The sequence below is a fragment of the Myotis yumanensis genome, unplaced genomic scaffold (genome assembly GCF_028538775.1).
Source record: "Myotis yumanensis isolate MYYU_CA2020_CCGP unplaced genomic scaffold, mMyoYum1.0.hap1 SCAF_22, whole genome shotgun sequence".
In the NCBI taxonomy this organism is placed as follows: domain Eukaryota; kingdom Metazoa; phylum Chordata; class Mammalia; order Chiroptera; family Vespertilionidae; genus Myotis; species Myotis yumanensis.
Genome location: NW_027223773.1, coordinates 14,078,274 through 14,101,582, shown reverse-complemented (window position 1 = coordinate 14,101,582; position 23,309 = coordinate 14,078,274). Strand labels below are relative to the sequence as shown.

General features: G+C 43.5%; 1 protein-coding gene and 1 pseudogene across 4 annotated transcripts in view; one reads left to right on the top strand and one right to left on the bottom strand.

Annotated features, from left to right (window-relative positions):
• SMYD3 (SET and MYND domain containing 3) overlaps positions 1-23,309 on the top strand; it is a 521,599-nt gene that overhangs the window by 239,516 nt on the left and 258,774 nt on the right. Inside the window, exon 1 of one of the 4 annotated variants that reach the window (XM_070401164.1) lies at positions 8,093-8,159. The exons of the other annotated variants lie outside the window; for them this stretch is intronic. Coding sequence (XP_070257265.1) covers positions 8,112-8,159 — 48 coding nt within the window. The 5' untranslated portion in view covers positions 8,093-8,111. Of the gene's footprint in view, positions 1-8,092; positions 8,160-23,309 lie in introns of those variants that run through there. 4 annotated transcript variants of the gene reach the window in all.
• Positions 18,318-18,974, bottom strand: LOC138999143 (enhancer of rudimentary homolog pseudogene; annotated as a pseudogene).

Genomic DNA, 23,309 nt, shown 5'->3' with positions numbered 1-23,309 from the left:
TAGAAACATGGAACAGACTGTCCAACCTCAGAGGGAAGGAAGGAGGTGGGGAGGGGGGAGATCAACTAATGAACTCCTGTGCGTTTATGCATAACCCATGGGCACAGACAATAGGGTTGTGAGGGCCTATGGGGGTGGGGGTGGGAGAGGTCAATGGGGGAAAAAGGGGACATACTTTCCATAATACAGATTAAAAAAAGAATCTTAAAAACAAAACGATAATTTAGAGCTTTTTATTTACTTCTTACAAGAAAGTTTCATGTTGGTTTATGGTAGAATATTGACTTCAATTTAGATTCTGCTCCCCACCCCCATTTTGATGTTTGGTTATGTATTATCTGGACTGATTCTTTGTTTTTCAATTTATGATAGTTATTTTCTAGTAGTTTTGGTCAATGACAGTTTTCTGATTTTTAAAAAAATGTAACTAAACACTGGAGGAGACATAATACAGATTCCTAGAAAGGCCCAACATTAAAAAAAGGGGGGGGGCAAGTAAAATTAGGTATGTGTTGTTTTTTTGCCATAACTATTTCTTTTTATTATTCATTTTGAGTTTAAATTGTTTCCAGTTTTTTAGAAAACATATTTTTGGAGTTTTCTATTTTTCCTATTATTTCTGCATGTAATTGAAATTATCCTAAAAATAGTTAAAGACTATTACTTCCTGCAAGATTTTCAATAGCAGATCTGATTCTTACCTTGACTGTCACACCAGGGCGACTTTCGGAGTCTGATATGAAAACTTTAACTGGGACTATAACTCTAATATTTGGGAGCTTTGGTTTTTCTTTTGAAATTAAAGTGAAGATAGGATGGGATGTTAGGAACTCATCACGTTGCTTAAATGGAATGTTTTTTTCAAATGTTGTAGGTTTTAATTTAACATGATCCCTATTTTCCTCAGCTGAGGAAACTGAGACCGAAAAGTGAAGTAACTTGGCTTAACACAGCAGTGGTGCTGGGGGTGTTAGTCTATTTTATCTGATTCCTGATGTGCGGGAATGAACAGTGGCAGAGCTGGGTGAGGGTACATGGTGGCACCTCCACTTTCCAAGGGGGAGATGTGCTGAGTCTGGACACTGGGGGGCTGGGTGTCTGCTGATGTCACCACCTCCTTGTAAGTACAAGGTGCTCTCGTTGTAATTTTCACAGATCCTACCCTCCTGGAGCACTTAGACCATTCACAACAGAGTGGCACGTGAGGGGTGGGGAGGGTGATTCAGTCTAGTCCAGAGGGTGCTCCAAAGACAACACACTGATATCCTAGGGCAGTGATTTTCAGCCAGGTTGCCACAAGTTTTTTAAAACATGCAATAGCTGACTATTTAGTCCCGGGCACTGACCTCTTTTCCCTTAGATTGTCAAATAAAAAAATAACAGCTAACACAGTAATCATCATCTGGTGTGGATTAATCAAATTTATACCTATGCTTTTTGGTGAAATCGGCACAAAATATATTATGGGTGTGCACAGAGTTTTAGTAATTAGTTTATGTGCAATGAGATGAATTGCTGGCTCCCAGGCTAATACAGTGGAAGATAGTTCTAGCCAGACATACTTACCCTCCAAATAAAATTATCTTCGAAAGGTAAAAGCCAGTTATTCTGAATGAAGGCCTGCAGGGTTCACTTATGAGTGAAATGAATGAACATTACCCACCTATTTTGATGCTCATGGAATTTTTAACTCCTGATGCTTGACTGTGTTTCAGAATGTTAAGCATGTAGATAAATGACCTTTTGAATAAATGAGATAGAATGATATCAGGATTTTCCTTTTAAGAAGCTAAATTTTGCCATTTGGAAGAATAGTGAGGATTTAAGCTCTTGTTCCACATAGGAACGTGTACATGACATGATAGTCAGGAATCTTGCTAACACTGTGAAGCAGATAGATAAATAAGTGGTGAGCCTTTACAAAATCATTCAAGGGAGGATTCTTTGATTTACAGTTCCTTCAGTGCGTTTGGGTCATTCTAAAGAGAGGAACCAATAGTTTATTCAACAATCATTTATTGAGCCCACTCTCTACGCTGGACACAGGGCTAAGCATTTGGAACATAGAGATAAAATGCACGCCATTTGTCTTCAAGGCGCTCCTGTTCAAGATGGGAGTGTGACAGGTGAGCCCTGGGGACTTCTGTAACAGCCGTTTCCATGGTGGATGGGGAGAGGCATTGGTGCAGAGAAGCCTGACTTCAGAATGTGAGGAATGAATGGCAGGTAGGAAAGGGGGAAGGTGAGAGATGGTAGGAAAAGAATTAGAAAAAAAAAATAGGGAAAATGGAGATTGTGGGCCCAATTCATTTGGCCCACCTAGAATTTTTTGTTTTTGTTACTGTCATATAAAATGCGGGGCATTTCACATTAGCACGTTTCTAGGTTTTCTGGAAAGTCAGAGCAGTTTTCACACCTGACTGCAGTTAGCCGGCCCTGGGCTGGGGGTGGGGTCACCATGCGAGGGGACTGGTGCCCTCTGGGTTTCCACCTGCCTATGACGGTCTGCCCCTCTGATTTGGGCAGGAGACTCTGAGTTCTGGGTGTTTTCACATCTTGGCGGTGAAGGGAAGCAGCCAGATGGAAGAGGGGAGGATGTGGGCTGGGGCAGCTTGTTGGGGTTTAGATAGGAAAAGGGTTTGAGGGTGTGACTTTCTGAGGGAGGAGAGCCAAGGTTAAGCGAGAGCCTGAGGGGGAGAGGAGGGCGTGGTGGGGGTGTGAGGGCCAGATTGTGTTCTTCCAAAATTTATATTTGAAGTCTCAACCTCCAGTTACCTCGCAGTGTGAACTTGGAGGTGAGGCCTTAAAAAGAGGCGACTGAGTAAAAGTGAGACCTTTAGAGTAAAGTCCTAACCCAGTGTGACTGGTGTCCTTGTGAAAGAGGGAGGGACAGCAGGGCAGGGCATGCACAGAGGGACGGCCATGTGAGGCCCCGGCAGGAAGACCGCCACCTGCCAGCCAAGCAGAGGCCTCAGGGGAAACCACGCCTGCAAACACTTTGGCCTCGGAGTTCCAGCCTCCAGAGCTGAGAGAAAAGAAATGTTTAATGCGTTCCACCTGTGGTTCTTTGATGGCAGCGTCCGGGCCCGGAGGAGGAGAGGATGATGGAAGTAGCGAGATTGTTGGCTCTGTGAGGGCAGGGACCTCTGATGGTTATCTAGAAAAGTCCGCAGTACCTGGTCCACATCTGGCTCAGAGCTCCTTGGATGTTTATTGAATTAATGTAACTGACTCATCAGGAAGAGGGAGACAGCCCAGGCTCCGAGATCCGCTCTGGAAACGCGAAAGGAAACAGGGAGCTCTCGGTACCCATTTCCTGTGTGAGGAGGTCGAGGAGCAGTTGGGTTTATTTGTTGCCTTGGTAGCAACATACGTGTCACTGGCCGTGGAGACCCCCGGCTTCTGTGTAAGCAAGTCGCATGCATTTATTGGGTGGAAGAGGCGTCGGCCTGTATTTTGTTAGATGCGTGAGGGCGAGACGTTCTTGTATCAGCTGCTGTTTTCTAGGAGGACCTGCATTTTTGAGACTGTGTGAATTCAGTGCTTCACATCCTGGTAGTCTGATTGAAGAGAGGTCACGGTTAGAGGAAGGAGGTGTCTCTGGAAGGCCTTTGAGGAGGAGGGGAAGGAGTAGGTGTGGTGGAGGCAGGCAGGCTCGAGACCCAGCCAGGACCTGGCCACAGCAGGAGCCTAAGGACTGGCTGGAGGAGCTGAGCTCTGAGACATTAGGAGGAGTCATAGGCCTATTGGGCGGGTCGCATATGAAAGATGAAAAATTGCTTAAATGCGAAAGGATAGAGTTCCTTATTTGTAAGAAAAAACGGGTTTCTATGGCAGTGTTTCAGGACTCAGATACTATATACAAAGACGTGTGTAAGTCCTTAGTTTTTTAACTCAAAATACTTTAAATCATGAAAGAACATTGTAGAAAATACTGGTAAGAAATAGAAAATAAAATTCATCCAGAAGCTCACCATCTAGAAATAACAATCATTACTGTTTTGAAGTACACATTTCCAGAACTTTTACTCCGTATGTGTTAGTAGAAGTCACGTCAGAATGATTGTTAATAAACCCAGCGCCTGACGGTGAGGGATAGGAGCCGGATTGCTGTGCTGAGCAGACAGTTCTCAGCCTGCAGTGCGGCAGAGTGAGAGCCGCTGATGTTTCCATGACCTGTCTCCATTCCTGGGCTTCATCTGAGCGCTGTCATCATTTTGCTGCGATCTCTTCCTCTAGGTCAGCGGGCCAGAGCAGCTGGTACCACCCCGTTCCTGATGGCCTAATTAAATATTTCACATAAAGCGTGTCTATCATCTGCTCAGGTTACAGACATAGGAACCCAAATAACGGACGGAATTGCCTGTGTGTGCTGGGGCTGATCTAGAGACGAACCCACATGTTCCCTGTGGTGGAAAATGCTGGGCTTGCACTGGTTTAAACAATGCTCCCTGGCCCGCTGTTAATAGGGCTGACGATTTGCCATTAGGGATTAGTGGCTTCTGTTGGTATGTTTATATTCCTAGCTGGTATCCCTTGTCACCAGTGCCAAATATAATGCCTGTCACAAGTAGTTGGAGGAGCATTCTGAGATTGTCAAGATGAGCAAATTCATTAACTTGTTTCTAAGAATTGGATTTGTTACCTTGGTGTTGCCATATTCTGTCGTTAGCCATGGACACTGCAGGCTTATAAATATGCAAATAACATGTTTTTATTGAATGAATAGGATTCTGTGTATATTAGGTGAAAACATTATGTGAAAACATAAGGCCAAGAAGTCCTTATCATCAAGATTGTTGTTTTCAAGAGACTTGCATTTCTGAAACTATAAATGGATTTGTTTCACATCTTGACACTTCTGTTTCACTGCTATTTCCATTGGGAGGTAGAAGAGAATAGAAAAACCTAGGCTTGATTCTATGTGACTTCAGCAAAGAAATTTAAACTCCGTGAACTTCAATTTGAACTCTAGTAAATGGAGCTTATAATACCCACCTCTCAAGGTTGTTTGGAGAAGTGAGTCAGATGTATGAGAAAGCAAAATGCCCACCACATCCTGGAGATGACTTGGTTGTTCCTATCCCTGTTCTTCCACATCAGAGGTCCTCAAACTTTTTAAACAGGGGGCCAGTTCACTGTCCCTCAGACATTCCACACATGCGCACTGCGGGCCCAGGACGAGTCGGCTGCTAAGCAGGACAGGCAGCGGCAGCAAAAACACCCGGGGGGCCGGATAAATGTTTTCAGCGGGCTGCATGTGGCCCGCGGGCAGTAGTTTGAGGACCCTTGTTCCACATCATAGTGGGCATCCGTGCTCATGTCTGCCCAGTATCCGCACCTTCCACATTTGCTTTTGTAACTTGTATTCCCCCTTTTGATAAAGACCTACTGTAATTGTCAATCAAGATCCCCTGGTGAACATACAACCCAAGCCAGCTATCAGATGTGCTCTTCTGACTCTTGAACTGAGTGACATGATGCTGCAGATGTGTGGAATCCTGTCCTGAGGGAAGGACTGACAAGGAGTTGCTGCTATTTAGAACCTTGCAACTGCTGTGGTCCCTTAGAGTACACACTTACAACAATAATAACTACAATAACAGCAACCACCACCAACAACCACCACCACCACCATCACCATCACCAACAACCACCACCACCACCACCACCACCCACCGGAAATGAGCGGGGTTGTTTGTGTTGCTTACACCCAAAGTCCCCTGACTCGCACACTTGATTGGGAGTAATTTCACAAGCAGATACAGTCATTTGTTCACTGATAACCTTTTTCTTTGCACAACCAGTGCTCAGTGCATTCAAAGAAGAGACAGCACAGGTTTCCTACCCTGGGCTCTCCAGTCAGTAGCTTCACAGAGGTTTGCGGTCCAGGCAGGGTAGCTCCCGGGCAGCAGCCTAGCGTAATCCCAAATTAAACTTGGTATTAGGCGCTGTGACAGTCAATGCAATTCTAAAACCTCTTCTGCCTGTTAGCTACGTATAGTATATCTAAAGAGTAGCTACTACTCTCAGTCTTTTCATTTATTTCACTTAATGTCATCTTTTTATTCATTCAGTGTGGTCAAGAAAAAAGTCTTAATAGTTTTATATTAAAAAGTAGGTGACACTAGAAAGTTTTGAGCTTTGGCTGAAAATTGTGACCTTTGATTAGTCATACTGGTAATTTATTTCTCTGTTTTATGTTGCTATTATAGCATTCAAAGCTGTAGACTAAGATTTAATAATTTAGAAGTGCCAAGGCATTGTTGGACCAAGATGACAAGCCTTTAATGACTACCTTAGATGGTAAAAGCCACGGCAATTGTGCATGAATATTCATGTGAGAAGCATTTATTGGTAGGGAAGAAGTTGTAAATCTTATAAGCTTTACATGTAAGCTTTAAAAACACACAACAAATAACTCTGTAACCCTGGCGATTTTGTTATTAAAAGCATCTTCAGATGTTTTCATCAAATTCATTTTGCACCTTTTTCTTATACTCTTTGCTGATGGAAAGAAAATAGGTCTGAGTAGCCTCATCTGAATATTAGCAATGCACAGGCAGGCTTCACATCACGGGGAACTGCTGACAGCTCCGAAAATCAGTCCTGCTCTTCACAGAGGCATTAATCACGTCGAGGCTACATCTGTTCTTGGGACAGAGAGCCGGCCTTCACTGGGAATGGGGGCCACGCTGCCAAAGGCTTTGTACCCCAGTGCCCTTCAGAGCAGCACATTGGCCTGGTCACCATCAGACATGGCTACCCTGTGATAGCGGCCTTGCTGATGGGGCCTTATTTGTCTCGTTTCTCGTTGTTGGAAGAGCAGCGATTGTGCTGACGGTCACTGAAATCATGTTGGGTCCTGGGAGCTGTATTCTGTGCGCAGGCCAAGCACAAAGCCACTAAAAATCGATGGAGACAGTTGAACTGGATTCAGATCCAAGCAGTTTGATCCCAGTCCACACCCTTCACCACAATCACAACGGCAAACAAGCAAATGAATATTTTACAACAAAGCAAAAGTGGCATGTGATATGATTTAGTATTGGAAAGATTTTACAAATGAACATTTAATTTTAGAACAGCTTAGATTGATTGTAACATTGTGAAGACAGTTCAGAGTTCATACATGCCTCGCACGCAGTTTTCCCTGTTATTAACACTTTACATTAGCATGCTGCCGTTGGTACAGTCATTGAACCAATGTTGAGGCACTATTGTTGACTAAAGTCCATACTTTATTCAGATTCCTTTCTTTGTACCTGATGCCTTTTCTGTACCAGGATCCCACCCAGGTACCGTGTTACCCTCAGTCCTCCTGTGGCCTCAGGCTCCTCTCTGACAGTTTCTCAGACCTGGTTTTTGAGGATGTTGGCAGTTTTTAGGAGAACTGGTCAGGTGTTTCATAGAATGTCCCATAAGTAGAAAGAAACTAAGATTTGTCTGAAGTTCTCTCATGATTAGGGTGGGGTGTGGGGTTTTGAAGAGGAAGACCACAGAGGTCACGTGCCATTTTCATCACATCATGTGACAGGCATGCATTGTCAACATGACATTGTTGGTGTGACCGCGATCTCCTGGCTGAGCAGTGTTTGTGAAGTTTCTCCACTGCATACTCATTCTCCCCTCTCTTCCATACCGTCCTCTTAAAAGGAAGTTGCTATGTGCCACCCACACGGAAGCAGTGAGGAGCTCTGACCCACCTCCTTGGAAGAATAGTATTTACATAAATTATATGTGACTCTGATGCATAGATTTGTCTCATCTCCTTAAGATTAATTGACTAACTAGTTAATTAATTGACTAGGTCATCTATTTATATCCACATGGGCTCGTGGATGTTTATTTTGCACGTTGGGTACTAACCTGATGCTGCTCTGTTTGTGTTGTTGCTGGAAGCTTCTAGCTTTGACTCCTGGGAACTCGTTCAGCTGGCTCCCATGGCCCTTTGTCTTCCCGTCTTTGTGGGGTTTTTGTTTGTTCTCAGCACTTCCTACCTCCCGCACTGCAGGATGCTCCAGGCGCATCTTGTGTATTTCCTGGTCTCTTTCTAGAATCGGCCTTTGTACCAGGAGCCCGGTGTCTTAGAGGATGGAAAACGAGAGAGGATGCCCGTTCAGCTTGTTGCTGCTGGGGAATCTGCTGCTCGGCTCCCTGTAAGAGTTTTAACTAACTTTTAAGTTGCTTGAGCGTCTTACTGAGCAGTCCTATTGCTTTTCAGTGTCAGTAACCAAAGTATGATAGGAATAGCTTTAATTGTTTTTTTCCAAGGAGAATGTTCTGTTGTAGCTATGGTTAAGAATTGCCAAAAATAAGATTTAAAAGGAACACATACTTTGTAAGAACTTGCACCCTTGCCTTAGAATTGCATGTTTGTCTCCATACATGTGCCTGTATGATTTTCCAGGATCACTTCTGATGAGTGTAACAAAGCCATGATTTCCTGGCTGTGCCCGGGGAGTGCCTGTGTGCTTTTCCTTTAGGGACCTTTCCAGTAGTTTCATCTGCATTAGAGATGCAGATGCAGACAGGCCAGCAAGTGAGGTCGGAAGCTGGGCATTTACTGTGCTTGTTACACAATGAAAACTAAAAGACACACTTCAGTGTCTGTGCCAGGAGTGACTGGGAGAATATGTGGCCGCTGGCGCTGCATAGCATTGACCAGCCGGAACAGGATGGCCGGAGACAGCCAGGAGCTCATATGCTGCGTCCAGGACGGACGTCCCCCTCCCAGGTCCCCCTCCCAGGCTGACGGAGCTGCTAGGCCTGCGATCTCTTGGCTTATAAATAATAGGGAGTAAACGTCTTCAATATCAGCGATATTTCAGGGAAGTTTTTTAAAACACACGAGTGACAATAACCTTTATTTTCTCTAGCTTTTCAGACAGTGTTGTCCTCTGTTTGCTAGTAAATTACCCTGAGAAAGCCTTCCTCATTCTTTCCGGGTAAAAGATAGCCTATGATCACAGGCAGCAGCCATTGCAACAGCTGACATCAACAAGCACTGAGTCCTTCGGTGAAAGATGCAGCACAATCAGAGTTTTTATAGAGCTTCCCAGCCTGCTGCTGAGTTCTGTGGGAGAGCCACTCACCCGTTGTAGCCATCCGGGCATGTGTGATGTGTCAGTGACCTGCGGGGTAGTAGCCTAGTGAGAGGTGTCCTGTGCCAGTGCTGGGGAGTCTGAACCACAGAGGGTAAAATCAGAGGAAGGCGAGCTAGTAGAACGTGGTTTTAGCTTTTGTTTTCCTCTCTGTGTTTTTTCTTGGGCTCTGTGTCACAAGGTCTGGGGCCTTCTGGGCCATTTTGGGTTTCAGAGGCAGGAGGTGAGTATGCCTGCGCCACTGACAGAATGGTGTGCCTGGCAGGGAACTGGAGTCGAGTCCAGATGCGCTGAAGTGTTTATGAAAATGTGCCTATTGTCACAGAGCCCCTGTGGCCACTGCGGTGCTGCTATTGGACCGGAAAGGAAACCGTACTCTAAAATGGAACTCTGTTTCAAGGAGAGCCCTCCCCCCTCCTTTTTTGTGTGTTTTGTTTGATAATGATATTGCACTCATTTAAATATATTTTATATTTCCATTAAAATATTTTTAAAAACATGAAGTTATTAGCAGTTGCTTACTTCATAGTCACAACTGTCCTTCCTATCTCCTGGGCTGAAGCAAAACCTCAGTAACATCAGCTTTACTCTGCCTCTGCCCTGGGAGTCGCACCTCTTGAGGCAATGAACTTCCTGGAAACAGCAGTATTATTTCACAGGTGCAACAATTTTATGTAATTTTTAATCCAAACCTTTGCCAGACCTTCAGGAGAGGTTAGCACACAGTCAGAGGTGCTAATCTCAAATTTATCTTCTAATTTACTAATAACTGGGTTTAAATCAATGTAACGTAATATTTACTTTTAAAGAATATGTAATGGTTATTAATTTGATTTCTTTTTCCCCAGTCCTTTTGAAGTTATGACTAAATAATAGTACATTTTAACATTGATAGGTGCTGTAATTACAGATAGTTTATTTTATAGTAACATTTACTAAAGAAACAAATGTACTGTGAATCTGGGCATACATAGGTTTGTCTATATTCAATGATGTACAAGTGAAAGTTCTTAGAATCTTCAAACAAATGTAACATTCTTAATTTTTCCACAATAACAACTTTCTATTTAGCATCTTAAGATTTTATTTTTTTATTTTTTATTTTTTTAAAATATATTTTATTGATTTTTTACAGAGAGGAAGGGAGAGAGATAGAGAGTCAGAAACATCGATGAGAGAAACATCGATCAGCTGCCTCCTGCACATCCCCCACTGGGGATGTGCCCGCAACCCAGGTACATGCCCTTGACCGGAATCGAACCTGGGACCTTTCAGTCCGCAGGCCGACGCTCTATCCACTGAGCCAAACCGGTCTCGGCAGCATCTTAAGATTTTAAAAATTACTTTTACATATGTTTTTGCAGTGGCTCTCAAACTTTAGGGTGCAACAGAGGTACAGGTTGCTGGAGTTTCTGATTTAGTAGGTCTGGGTGGGGCTTGAGGCTGTGCATTTGGAAGTTTCCGGGCTGCTGATGCTGCTGGTGGGAGGGCCAGGGTTTAAGAATAGCTACGTTACTAGATTTGATCCTCATGAGAACGCAGTGGGGTCCTGGGCAGATGTAGAGGAGGAAGCTGAGGCTTGAAGACATTCAGGAATGAGTGGTCGCACAGACACAGGACCCATGAAGACCTCTCGGCCTCCTCTTGCTCAGGGCAATATTCTAATTCCCCCCAATTCTCTTGGTTTTAAACAATATTGTCTCATTCTTTTCAGAGCCATTTTTTTTTTAAAATATATTTTATTGATTTTTTTACAGAGAGGAAGGGAGAGGGATAGAGAGTTAGAAACATCGATGAAAGAGGAACATCGATCAGCTGCCTCCTGCACATCTCCTCCTAGGGATGTGCCTGCAACCCAGGTACATGCCCTTGACTGGAATCGAACCCGGGACCCTTCAGTCCACAGGCCGACGCTCTATCCACTGAGCCAAACCGGTTTCGGCAGAGCCATTTTTTTTTATATTTAGATACACCTTCCACCATTATTTACATTTAATAAATATTGTTTAAATTTTATTCTCTTTTAAATAGATAACTGATTTTTGTGCCTCAAGATGTTCTAAAAATGCATCCTCCCTCTATAGAAACCAAAATGCTTATATAATCAGTTAAAGCCTCCCAAGGTTAATCGTGAGGGAAGACGTTGGTTTTTTTTACCCACTAGCCTAGGGTTCTGGCATTTTTTCACTCTAACTTGTGGTGATGGTTTTAGGCAAAACTGTTATTTGTGGGTCCAGCCAATGAGGATGGAGCATGAACGATCCCGGACAAGGAATCTGAAAACCACACACCAGACCATGGCAGATGGAGAACTGGCGGATTGTGTTTCTCTAGTTGGTAACAAGCCACGTAAACTCTCGTGTGCAAAACAGTGGTATCCAGAATGAGCTGGGAGGAGAGCTTTCTCCCCTCTCCGCAGTTTCTCTGCACCCGGCAGGCTATTCATTGTGTGGGGTGTGGGTGGATTGCTACCTCAAACCCAGGGCCGCCCGATTTGAGAGCTCACCTGTGGAGTATCGCATGGTGCTCTGTGCTGGCATTAGGAGGAAGACCTCATTGCGCTTCCCTGAGATTGTTCGTTCTAGCCCAGGGGTGGGCAAACTTTTTGACTCGAGGGCCACAATGGGTTCTTAAACTGGACCGGAGGGCCGGAACAAAAGCATGGATGGAGTGTTTGTGTGAACTAATATAAATTCAAAGTAAACATCATTACATAAAAGGGTACGGTCTTTTTTTTTATTTTTTTTTTTTAGTTTTATTCATTTCAAATGGGCTGGATCCAGCCCGCGGGCCCTAGTTTGCCCACGGCTGTTCTAGCGCCACCTCTGTTTTCCCTTGCCTTCCCCTCCGGTTCTACTTTGCCCTTGGTCCCTTGAAATACCATAATCCATCCAAAAAGTTGTTAGAGACAAATAATAGCTGAAGAACAAGTTGAAAATTATGACCATGGCTATCTTCTATTATTATTTATTATTATTATTTGTTTTGGTAGGAGAGAGAAAACTTTGGTATGTTTTACTTAGTCTTTGAGTATTAATTTAAATTAATGCATTTCACGCTAGAAACTCATTCTGTGCTTCAGCTACTCCTCCCTTCTGTCTACTCTTTTAAAAGTTTATGTTAAGCTCTTGAGATTGTGCCAGGCTCTGTGTCCTGCTTTGTGTGCACTATTTTATTTAATCCTCACATCAGCCTTGTGAGGTGTTACTTTGAGGAAACCAGTTCAGAGAGGCTATGTTACTTGTTCAAGGCCTCACACTCAGCACGCGTGAGCTGGGGCTTGAATTCAGGTCTTTTGGTCTCCATAGCTATGCATTGGAGGGTCAATCTATCTTACCTGTCCTTTGAGACCATTGCTCAGGTGGGAGTTGTGTTTAATGTACGTTTCTAGAAGTAAATTTGGCTCCATAAAGAACCCGGTCCTGACTTTAAACTTGGCTCCACACTTCCCCTTGTTTGTTACCTTGTCAGTTCTGTTTTTAAAAATCTTGTAAAGAGAAGGAAAGAAGGAAAGAATTACACTGCTTTCGGAGCTCCATTTTCTCCGAAGCACACACAATTGGCTGCATCCTGCCTTGGCTGGGCCTGCGAGTTTTATTCTGGCCATTTGGTCTTTAAAAGCAGCACGTGATGGAGTTTCAATTTGTCTTAAAACCACAGAGTGCTGCCCGGATACAAATGCCAATAAACTGAGGGTGTACGTCGGCCCCTTCTCTGCTTGCCTCTCTGCAGAGACGGGCAGCATTAAGTGATTGAGGCCCGTCACAGGGAGGCCGTTGAGATGATCCCCAGAACAGATCCACTTAAAAACACTCCCTAGCCTCTCCTGAGTCTTTAAGATAGTTTTATCTCTCCTGCTTTTCATGTGTCTCTTCTTGTTATATGAATGTATATTTTAATAGCATATTCAGCAGAGTATTTTGAGATTCATTTTTTTTGCAAAAACATTATTCCTTACCATCACAGGAGAACAGCACAGTTCTGGGAATTAAGGATCTGTTTATGTTGCCTTGAGTAAGGCGCTCATATTACTGAGCTGTGCTTTCCTCAGTTAAGGAAAAAAGTGAGGTTGACCTTAATGAGCCCTCATCTGTGCTTCTATGATTTTGTGATTCTGTGACTATGACTTGATATTCTCTGAGCCTGGCGTGAACGGTCCAACATTTGTTAATATTTAGGTGAATTGGCACATAATCATGGAACTGAAGTATCTTATTTGTATAAAAATTGCAACAGAAATTCTTTGTAGTATTTTCAGCACACTTGTGTATATAAACTAGCATTGCAGGAGATATATCATTTGTTGTGTTTCTATTTCTCAAAAAGGAGTTATAGTGCTTGAATTGCTATTGACAATTTTTAGTAGTGCATGAAGAAATGGTGAACATTCTACAGTCTGCTTTTTAATAGGGAGAAAAATTTGTTAGCCTGTAAAAATGGTATCTCAGCTTGTAATGCTAACTGTGCTTATAGAAAATGGTGGGTGTTATGGTCAATGTTGTTGTTAAGTCATTATTATATTCATAATGCATTTCAGAGCACCCAGACTCACAGAGCATTAGACAAAACTCTCATTCCTGCCAGTCGGGAAATCACTGTTAAACTCTGATGGAGCAGGTGTTCTTAGCTCAGACTGCGTTGACAAAATGCCACAGACGCCTGGCCTAAACAGCAGACATTGGTTTTCTCAGAGTTCTGGGGTCTACAAGTTCAAGATCAAGGTTCCAGCCAATTTGATTTTTGGTGAGGACTTTCCTTTTCACTCCTATGGGGCTGCTGTTTTGCTATGTCCTCACGTGGCTTGTCCTCTGTGTACTCTTGAGAGAGAGAACATGCTCTCTGGTGTCTCTTCTTATCAGGACACTCATCCTGTTGGATCAGGGCTGTGGCCTCACTAAGTCTTAATTACTTCCTTTGAGGCACCTTCTCTAAATATATTCATATTGGGAGGTAAGGCTTTAACATACGAATTTTGTGGTTGACAAACATTCGGTCCCTAACAAGATGCGATCTTTTGAGAAGTAGAAATCCTACATCTAAGGTACAGATTGAGGGATGATAAGAGTGCTATTCCCAGAGGAGGCCAGGTCAGTGTTGAGGACATTACCAAGCCAGCCGATGTGTGTGTGTGCTAACTTGGAAGATGTCGGTTATCTCTCAGCATATGTAACTATCTCAGAAAGGACAAGTGTTGCCCTGGCCAGAGTGGCTCAATTGGCTGGGCATTGTCCCATGAACTGAAAGATTGCTGCTTTGATTCTCTTTCAGGGCACATGACAGGGTCGTGGGCTAGAAAGTAGGGGGCATGCAGGAGGCAGCTGATTGATGTTTCTCTCTCACGTTGATGTTTCTTTCCCTCTACCTTCGTCTCTCTCTAAAAATTAGTTTAAAAAAGAAAAAGAAAGGGCAAGTGTTTTCTATTCTTCTCACTGGTTGGATGCAGTGGGAATTCTGCTGGCTGGGGAATAACAGAACATGATCGATCGTTCATGGGTCTTGGGGCAGCTTCCCTGGTTTAAAATCTGCTATGTGCATAGATGGAGTTTCTCAGGTCCTCGGCTTTCCTTCCATGCCTAATGCCTTTCTCATCATTTTTTTAAAGCTAGCCTTTTGACTTTGATATATGTCATGTTAGCACCTTGTAAATCCTACTTGTAATACCTTTCTATTACTAAGGTGTAAACACTATTGTTTCTACCCCATTTGCTTCTCTCTCTGTCATTTTTATAGAGCTCTTTAACCTGCTAATGTTCCAGGATATTAATTTAAAACAGCCAGCCAAATAATAGACACTTCCTCCTTGCCTGTGATGAGCTGACCTCCTTTTACCTGTTTCCTTTTCAAATTCACTTTGGAAAGCTCAATTTTCATAATCTTGTGAGCGAGTGCTCCACTACCCTGATGCTTGCAATTTAATAGCCTTATTATTTTCAAGACTCTACACCTCGAGCACACACCCAACTACTATTTTTTTTTCTAAACACACTCTGCTAGCTCAGTCGGGATCTTTATTTAATTTTCATTCTTTACATTGTAGGAAATGGAATTCCTATTTATATTTCCCATAATCCACTCACCTTCCTTCTTTGTAAGTTTGTTCTGTCAATATTTAAGGGATTTAGCTTGGACATCCCTGGCTTTTATCTCTTAGGCCAACCTCCTCTTGTTTAGCTACATGGTTAGAGCTGCCGAATTAAACGATATCTAATGGACTGTGCTTGGGTTTGTTCTGGAAACTATTTTTAAGACTCACTTGATGTTTTCTCGTTAGTTTCTGGTTATTCCTCAAGTCTGCAAGTTATTCTATCTGAAAATATTATTGTGTTGAATGTTGCTTCTTTTGCAAAGAGGTTTCGTTGATTTCCATGGACTTATAAGATTTTCTAATACTTTGCTTGATGGGATTTCTCTTATATTAAGGACTTCATCTACTTGTCCTTGTTTCTGGACTCCAGCTTTCAAAAAAGCATCATGGACCATTTGAAGGAGCCTTACACAAAAACCAAAAATATAATTGACAGGGTTAAAGGGCTAAGATTATTTAACTTGTTAAAGGTAAGGCTGGGGACACACTTAGCCATGTGCGTTGATAAAAGTACCCGCATTCTCCGTGCCAGTCGTGCCCTCTGCACTTCGGCTGGTGCATTCCGCCTTTTCAGCTGGAGCTGGAGAGTGATTGTGCTGGAAAGTGCAAGTCGCAGTTAAGAATCAAGAGCTGTTTCTCGAATAAGAGGCTAAGCTTGACCCTGGGAGACTCCTCTGGGGGCAGGAACGGCTGCGAGAAGGTCCCTGTGCAGCGCCTCTCGAATCTCACTCCCTGGACGTGCTGGGTTAGCCGTACAGAACGTTGAACTTGGAGGGTATCTTCCACATGCAGGATCCTAGCCTGATTTCTGTGGTTAGTTTTACCTTGTTTTTCTAACTGTGACTCTAAGCCCTTCACAGGGTGGGAAAATAATGAGATGTAGTGACCGGTCCCTTAGTCCATTTCTTGGGTCAGAGTGGTGAATAGGCCCAGGGAGAAGGTAGTGTGGTGCAGTGGGAAGAGCACAGTACTGGGCGTCAGGTGTCTGCATGGGGACCCAGCTTTGCTAGTGCCGTAATTGGCTACGTGACCTGAGCTTGTTTCTGCATCCCCCCTGGCTTCAGCTTTCCCTTTTACTGGGCAGGAGCCTGGTGAGGAGGACTCTGAGGTCCCCGTCAGCGCAGTGAGGTGGCCGTGGGAGGGTGAGGAGAGAGACTACAGTAGGGAGGTAAAGGTGGCCACGGAGCCAAGACGTTGGAGGAGAACCTGGGGAAGCTAAGGAGGTGGGAGGAGGGGATGCCAAGGAGGGGTAGGAGGCTTTAATTTCCCCAAGGAATTGGTAAGAAAGACAGTGTTGGTGGCACTGATAACGGATGCTCCCCTGTCTTAGAATTTGATCACCCCCCCCCTCTCTTTGTAAAATTGGATTAATTGGGCGGATTTTACACAGCTTGCTCAAGTTTCTCCTTCTGTTTTCTTCATAATTAGGTTAAAATGGTGCTATTTCTTTGAAGATTTCAAAGAATTCTTTTTGTCATTAAAAATGGCCCTGCCAAATAAGCAGAGGTAATTATCTCTGTAAAGTGAAGATAGGAAGATGCCAGGTGCTTGAGCAGTTTATTCAGGAAAGCAGTATTCCAGCCTTTTCTCGTAGGCTCCTCTGCTCTGGGGTGCATGTGGGCATCTGGCAGATATATTATTTAGGTCCCTGGTGTTCGGCACCAAGTAGCAGGAGTGATAATATGTCTCAGGGTTCGGCGGCTTCCATCTTCCTGAGTTCAGATTGGGGATGGATCCAAAGCTGACTGCCCTGGTCTGTGTCTTTCCTCAGTAACTTGAATTCTGTCTCTCATAAATGACATTATACAATGAAGGAGCTATTTGCACCCCTGGGAACAGAATTCCGCGCTTTCCTTTGTTTGTGTGTGGAGCCTGCCCGGAGTGCCATTCCTGCAGTGATACAATTCATAACGTTACCATTGGATTCCTGAGTCCTGTATTGGCAAATAGGGTGTCAGCTGCATTGCCACCGCTGGGTAGTCTCAGCTTTGGGAGGAGGGGAGCATGTCAGTTGATAGTCGGAAATACGTTTTATTAATTTTATAAGTAGACAGATGTCTTCCATCACAGCTGCCTGTAATTTCAAGGACACCCCTCCTTTTCACTGGAGTGGAGACCGGGGCATATGATCCAAGGTGAGATGTAGGGAGAGTGCAGGAGAAACTTCATTCATCGAGTTGCTTCCTAATTCCTCCCAGTGCACTGCACGTGGGACATGGCGCTGCTTTGCATGGGGCTGCCGTTTCTCTCAGTGGAATTAAACCTCTAGGAACTGGTTTCCCTCTGTTCACAAGAGCATTTGTTTGCACACCACGTTGGCTCATAGTTCCTCCCACTTCTCAAGAAGGATGGGCATGCATGTGGAGAGATGAATGATAGTAATTTTCATAGCTTAAGTGATCATTTTATCTAGGAACAAATGGAGCTGCATGATGTACAAGCTACTGTGGAATATGTGCCCTCCGTGGTATTGGTTGCTTTTAAGGCCCATCATGTCTCCTTAGGGCTTCTTGCCTCTCCTGCTCTGCCCATGTCCCCTGTGGGAGTGCAGAGGCAGCCCTGTGCTGAACAGCGGAACAGTGGTCGCTGCCATTCTCTTCTGCCCTTCAGGTGGCAAGCACCGTGACTTTGAGGGAAGGAGTTAGATAGGTGGTATTCTTAAATAGGGTCACAGAGTTTTTGGTTTATTCGAATGTTCTTACTTGGGGATATTCAAATTCAGAAAAGGGGTTTGCTTGCTAGAGAGGCCCTAAAGAGAAGGAAGGGTTGACTCTATATTACATCTTCACTCACTGCCAAACCCCGTCATACTTAGATGATGGGCAGTTTTGGATTTCTGACACAGATGTGGAGAATTTTCTGAGTTAAAAATAAAACCCTCATTGGTCACTTTTTTAGATGATATTAGGGAATCAGCTCATTATTTCGAATACTGGTGAACAAAGGGAAAGAATCAAGTATTTCCCTTGCTTCCCTTTATGAATTGTATCTCAGGTTAGCCGAGTATCTGATGAGAGAGTTTCTCTCTCTCTCTCTCTCTCTCTCTTTTTGTAACTAAAGAACATTTATTTGTTTTTCACTAAGACTTTATCTTAGCACATAATTAAACTGTGTCACTACCTCCCCACCCCAACTTGAAGAAGGGTTAGTACAGTGAATGTTATAAAGCAGATATGAAGGATTGGAATCAACATTAACTGACAAAGAAAAACTTCTAAGTCATCATAACAATGTTTAAGGAAAAAAAGAGAAAAGAAGGGGGTGATGGGAGTTCAGATTGAACAAGATCCTCACATATCATCTAACACGTTCAATCCTGGCTAGAGAATACCAAAATGGAAACAGGATTACTATAATACAAAACTTCACTACAGACAGCTGTACATACCTGTGTTCCAAGCCCACCCCCAACCCCCAAATGCTTCCAACACAACTATTTCCCAGCCTGTTGGGCCTGTTGACGAAGGAGCACGTAGATCTTCTCCTTAGTCCAATCTTTGTTATAAGGCTGGTATGTCTGGGTATCAGCTCGGTAGACAAGACAGCTGAGGTCCGCCAGATCATCAATAAAATCAAACAACTGGTTGATATCATATGTGATAGAGGGGCTGTTGGGATTCATTCTCTTCAGATGTTCTTCATACATTTTACAAACGCCTTCCATGCACTCATTCACTGATTCATAATCAGCATAAGTTGTGCCTTCTGGTCTCTTGGTAGGCTGTACCAGCAAAATGGTGTGAGACATTGCGCCAAACTCTTTCGCTCACACCGCCACACATGAGCTTAACCACATCGCCGCCAACAGCCAACCCCCTGCGAGAGGAGCTGCCGGAAGTCGTCGAGAGAGTCTCTCTTTAGAGAAATAATCTAGCTAACAAATGAGGAAAATTTCAGAAAGTCAGAATTCATTATTTTGCAACTCCTGATGAGTTCATGGATCTGAGCGGTGGGCCTCACTGGCTGCCGACACCACTACACAGACAACCTGGGATGGCGTGTCTCCTGGCGAGGAAGCCAGCCTCTGAGATATTCTTGCCAAAATTTCACACTGTAACCTGATCTGGCCTCGTTCTCTGTCTACCAGTTACCAGCAGGTACAGAGGCCAAGGGAACAGTGTGAATTACACGTTATGGAGATAATAATTTTAAAAATCTATTGTTGACTGGACAACAGTACAGGACAAATCACTTCATTTCAATGACAAAAAGAAAAACAACTGAAGAAGAAAGAGATGGGGAGGGAGATCTGTAGATTAAAAGGATTTAAGAGATCTCTCAATTAATCCTAACGCCTGAACCTTCTTTGTATTGTGGTTACTTTGTGTAATCTGTAAACTCTTACAGTTTGTAATACAGTTAGAGGAAAGATTTACTGCCTGAATATTTGATGACATTAAGGAATCCTTGTTAATATATTTAAGGAATTATGACATTTTTTAAAATAAAAATGAGCTCTGTAAGTATTGGCAGATGAAATGATATGATGTCTGGGATTAGCGTCAACATGATACAGGAAGGTGAATAATACAGGGTGTAAGGGAAGAGAGATTGGCCATCATTATTACTAGAGCTGGAAGGTGGGTACATGTGGGTATTCTCTCTACTTATGTGTATGTTTGAAATAACCTGTCATAGCATGTTTCCCAAAGAGGATTTTAGGTAAAGATGTGCACTAAGGCTCTGGGTACAATGAAAAGGAATTGGGAGAGGAGGAAAGCGCCGTCAAGTCCTAGTGCCAGACCTGATGTGTTCCATAGTGAGTGCTTATTGACTGTTTCCAAGCCCTGCATGCACCCATTCATTCGTCTGTGCAATCATTCGTTTGCTTATTTTAGTGAACATTTATGGGTACACGTGGCAAGCACCAAATGCTTCCATAAACCAAGTACCACAAGTAGAGCCCGTCACACCCAGTGATGTTTTTGGCCTGTACTCCTCTATGGCGTCTCTGAACTGTATGCAAATATTTGCAAGACCAGGGGGCTGACAGCGGTCCTCTGTGGTCTCCTTCCTGGATTCACTCAAGTTTAGTCTTTAATATTCTTCTCAGGGGAGCTCTAACCATCTGCTGGGGCTTCGCCTTCCGTTCCAATCAACCAGCTCTTAAAGGTCGCAGGTGCCACCTGCTTGGTTCCAGAAGGACCATCTCTGATCGCTGGCACGGGCCGTCCACGTGACTGCCAGTTGAACAGGAGCCACAGCTTCCTGGTTGAGCTCCTGTGGGGAAGCTCCCGCCCCCTGCCATCTCACCTTCCGAACTGTTGTTACACTCGGGAAGATTTTCCAATTACGACATCTAATTACAAGGAAGAATAAATTACTGAAGCAAGTTAAATTATCCTGTGTGTCATAACAGTAATTAACATTCAAATAGGAAACTGCTGCCATTTTTATAAACATCACTAAGTAGAGGCAGCATCCCCTTTGACAGCAGGCGGCAGGAGGGCGCCCTCTCCCTGACACCCGCCATGGGAGGGTCTGCATGTTTAGAAAATCTGCATGAGACTGATGTCAGCGGAGAGACTGACCTTGAATTGCCTCATTTTCATCTAAGTCTTTAGAAATAAAACAACTTTCTATCCATTTACACCATCATCTACTTTCTCCTCAGGGCCTTACATGTTTTTGTTTTGCATTTCCTTCCATATTTTAAGAAGGTTTGGGCACCAATCTGGTCACAAAACATTTTGTGGACTAGACTTGACTTGGAAAGCAGCTCGCAGCCTTTTCAGAGCCCACTTTTCAAGAATCCCATGTCATTCCTGCCCTTTCATGCTCTTCTGCCAGGAACGATTCCTCTCCTCTGTGGTCTGATTTCACATTGTGCTTTTGAGCTCCTTTATACAGTGAACACACCTGCCTTTCTCAGTGCAGTTGCTAGCCTAGAATTTTCATATATCGTGTTTAGTAGTTTTTAAAAAATACATTTTTATTGATTTCAGAGAGAAAGAGAAAGGGAGACAGAGATAGAAACATCAATGATGAGATAGAAACATCAATGATGAGATAGAATCACTGATCAGCTGCCTCCTGCACAGCCCGCACTGGGCATCCAGCCCACAACCCCGAGAATTGAACCATGACCTCCTGGTTCATAGGTCGATGCTAAACCACTAAGCCACGCTGGCTGGGCATAGTATTTAGTAGTTTTTAATGGCAGTACTCTAGTGATAAACTCAAAGAAGATAGCAGGAAAACCTTAAAATTATACAGTAATTGCATACAGGACTAATAAAAAAAGGCATGCAGCTACTTTTGTCCTCCAGTGAATAGTGTGGCAGTTAAAACTCAACAAGGTTTGGGAAGATGCTTCTAGTCTGCCATTAGCAGTGGGATGATGAATTGTTTTTATTTATTTGGTAGACTACTACTAAGTCTAGAATTTATTTAGACAGTTGACATGGCAACTCTGGGTACAACTCTGCCTTTGATAATAATGAGTTGTTATGATTTTTGTTCTTGTTCTTTTTACATTACAGACTCTTAAGTGTGAGTGTTGTGAGTGATAGGATCTGATTTGAGAGAGCAGTGAAGTTATACATTTGCTTGTAATCCAGCAGGTGGTCTTAATACTCCCCTAACCCTTTTCTGCTGAAGAGAATGGCACATTAGCAGAGTGTGTGAGGGTTTACTTCACCCTTCTTCTTAACATCACACATAGGTGGCTTTGGTGTTAGGGAAAGATCTGACCAAGTCAGGATTATAAACATAGATGTTTATACCCTCATGCCAAGTATGAATAATATTGGTTACTATAATATTTAAATTGCAAGCCTAAAAAGAAACTAAAAAATTCTCTTCCTTTACATTTAAACAGAGATATATTTCCACCAACTTTGGTTAAATTGGGGCGATTTACACATTATGTTTGTCCCTTACACTTGTGTTCCTTTAGCTCAAGTGGCTGACCTCACCACCTACAGGGAGGAGCCTGCATTTACCAGCATCCTATATAATAAAAGGCCAATATGCAAATTGCCCCCATGGCCCCTCCCCCAGCTGACTCCCCTCACCCCCCCATCGAGGGCAGGCCAGCTGGCCAACCTCCTGCATCCCCTCCCTCTGGCCGGCCCAGCCCAATCACCCCCAATCGGGGCAGGCTGGCTGGACCCCACCCATGCACGAATTCGTGCACTGGGCCTCTACACTAGTCTTTGAAAAAAGGCCAATAAAAGTATTATTCTCATTGCTGGACATGCATGTTATTTCTGTTCTAAAGAACAAAATACTACTTTTTAGTGACAGTTTCAGTTAAATTTAAACAGTGCTGTTTAAAAAAGTTTTCTCTTTCTGCCAAGGACTCTGAAGAGCCAATATGGCCCCCAAATGTGGTCCCTTTTTGGATCTGGACAGTGATGGGAGGAAGTAAGAATGGCCTTTATACAATATGCTCAGTGTAGTTGAGGGAGGCTGACTACTCATCTCTAATTTTGCAATTTCATGCTTTGTGTCATGTGAGCAGTAAGAAGTACATTGTGGTTTCCAGTGATGGGGTTGTGATGGGGTCTGGAGGAAGCAATGAATAGGGAAGGCTATGGGAATGGACTGAAAAATTACATCCTTAGTGATTTTGTATAAGATTTTAGACTACCAGACTTGCTTCCCATTACTTGCTGCTTTTGCATAAATATCTTTTCTCAAAGGACGGTGCCATATGTAGTCTCTTGGGTCAATACAAATTGCTTTTCATGGAGAACATATTTAAGATAGGAAACTCCTTTGAAATAATTACATATTTTGAAAAAGGGTTTTATTCTGGCTAATTTGCCCGTTTCATTTGCAGTGTGTTTAAAAACCCTCCTCACTGAAAAATTGTTAATTAGATGATTGACATATTCTCCCACTTGACAATCACACACGCCAGTAAATTGCCCTCTATTTTCCAGAAGTATCTCCAACAAATGTTGCTCAGCAAGATTGTAAGGGGCTAAAGATAGTTTATTTCCACAAACTGAGTGAGTGCTCACGCTGGAATGCCCGCCTCCCTGGACGGTTTATAAAGCCTCCGGATCTGCGGTGGGAAGTGAGGTTCCCCTCCAGTAGCTGGATTGATTAGCTGAAGTGCTTTAGCCCCAGGTAGTGAAAGAATTTTAAAGTTTAGGGTACCTCTGTCCTAC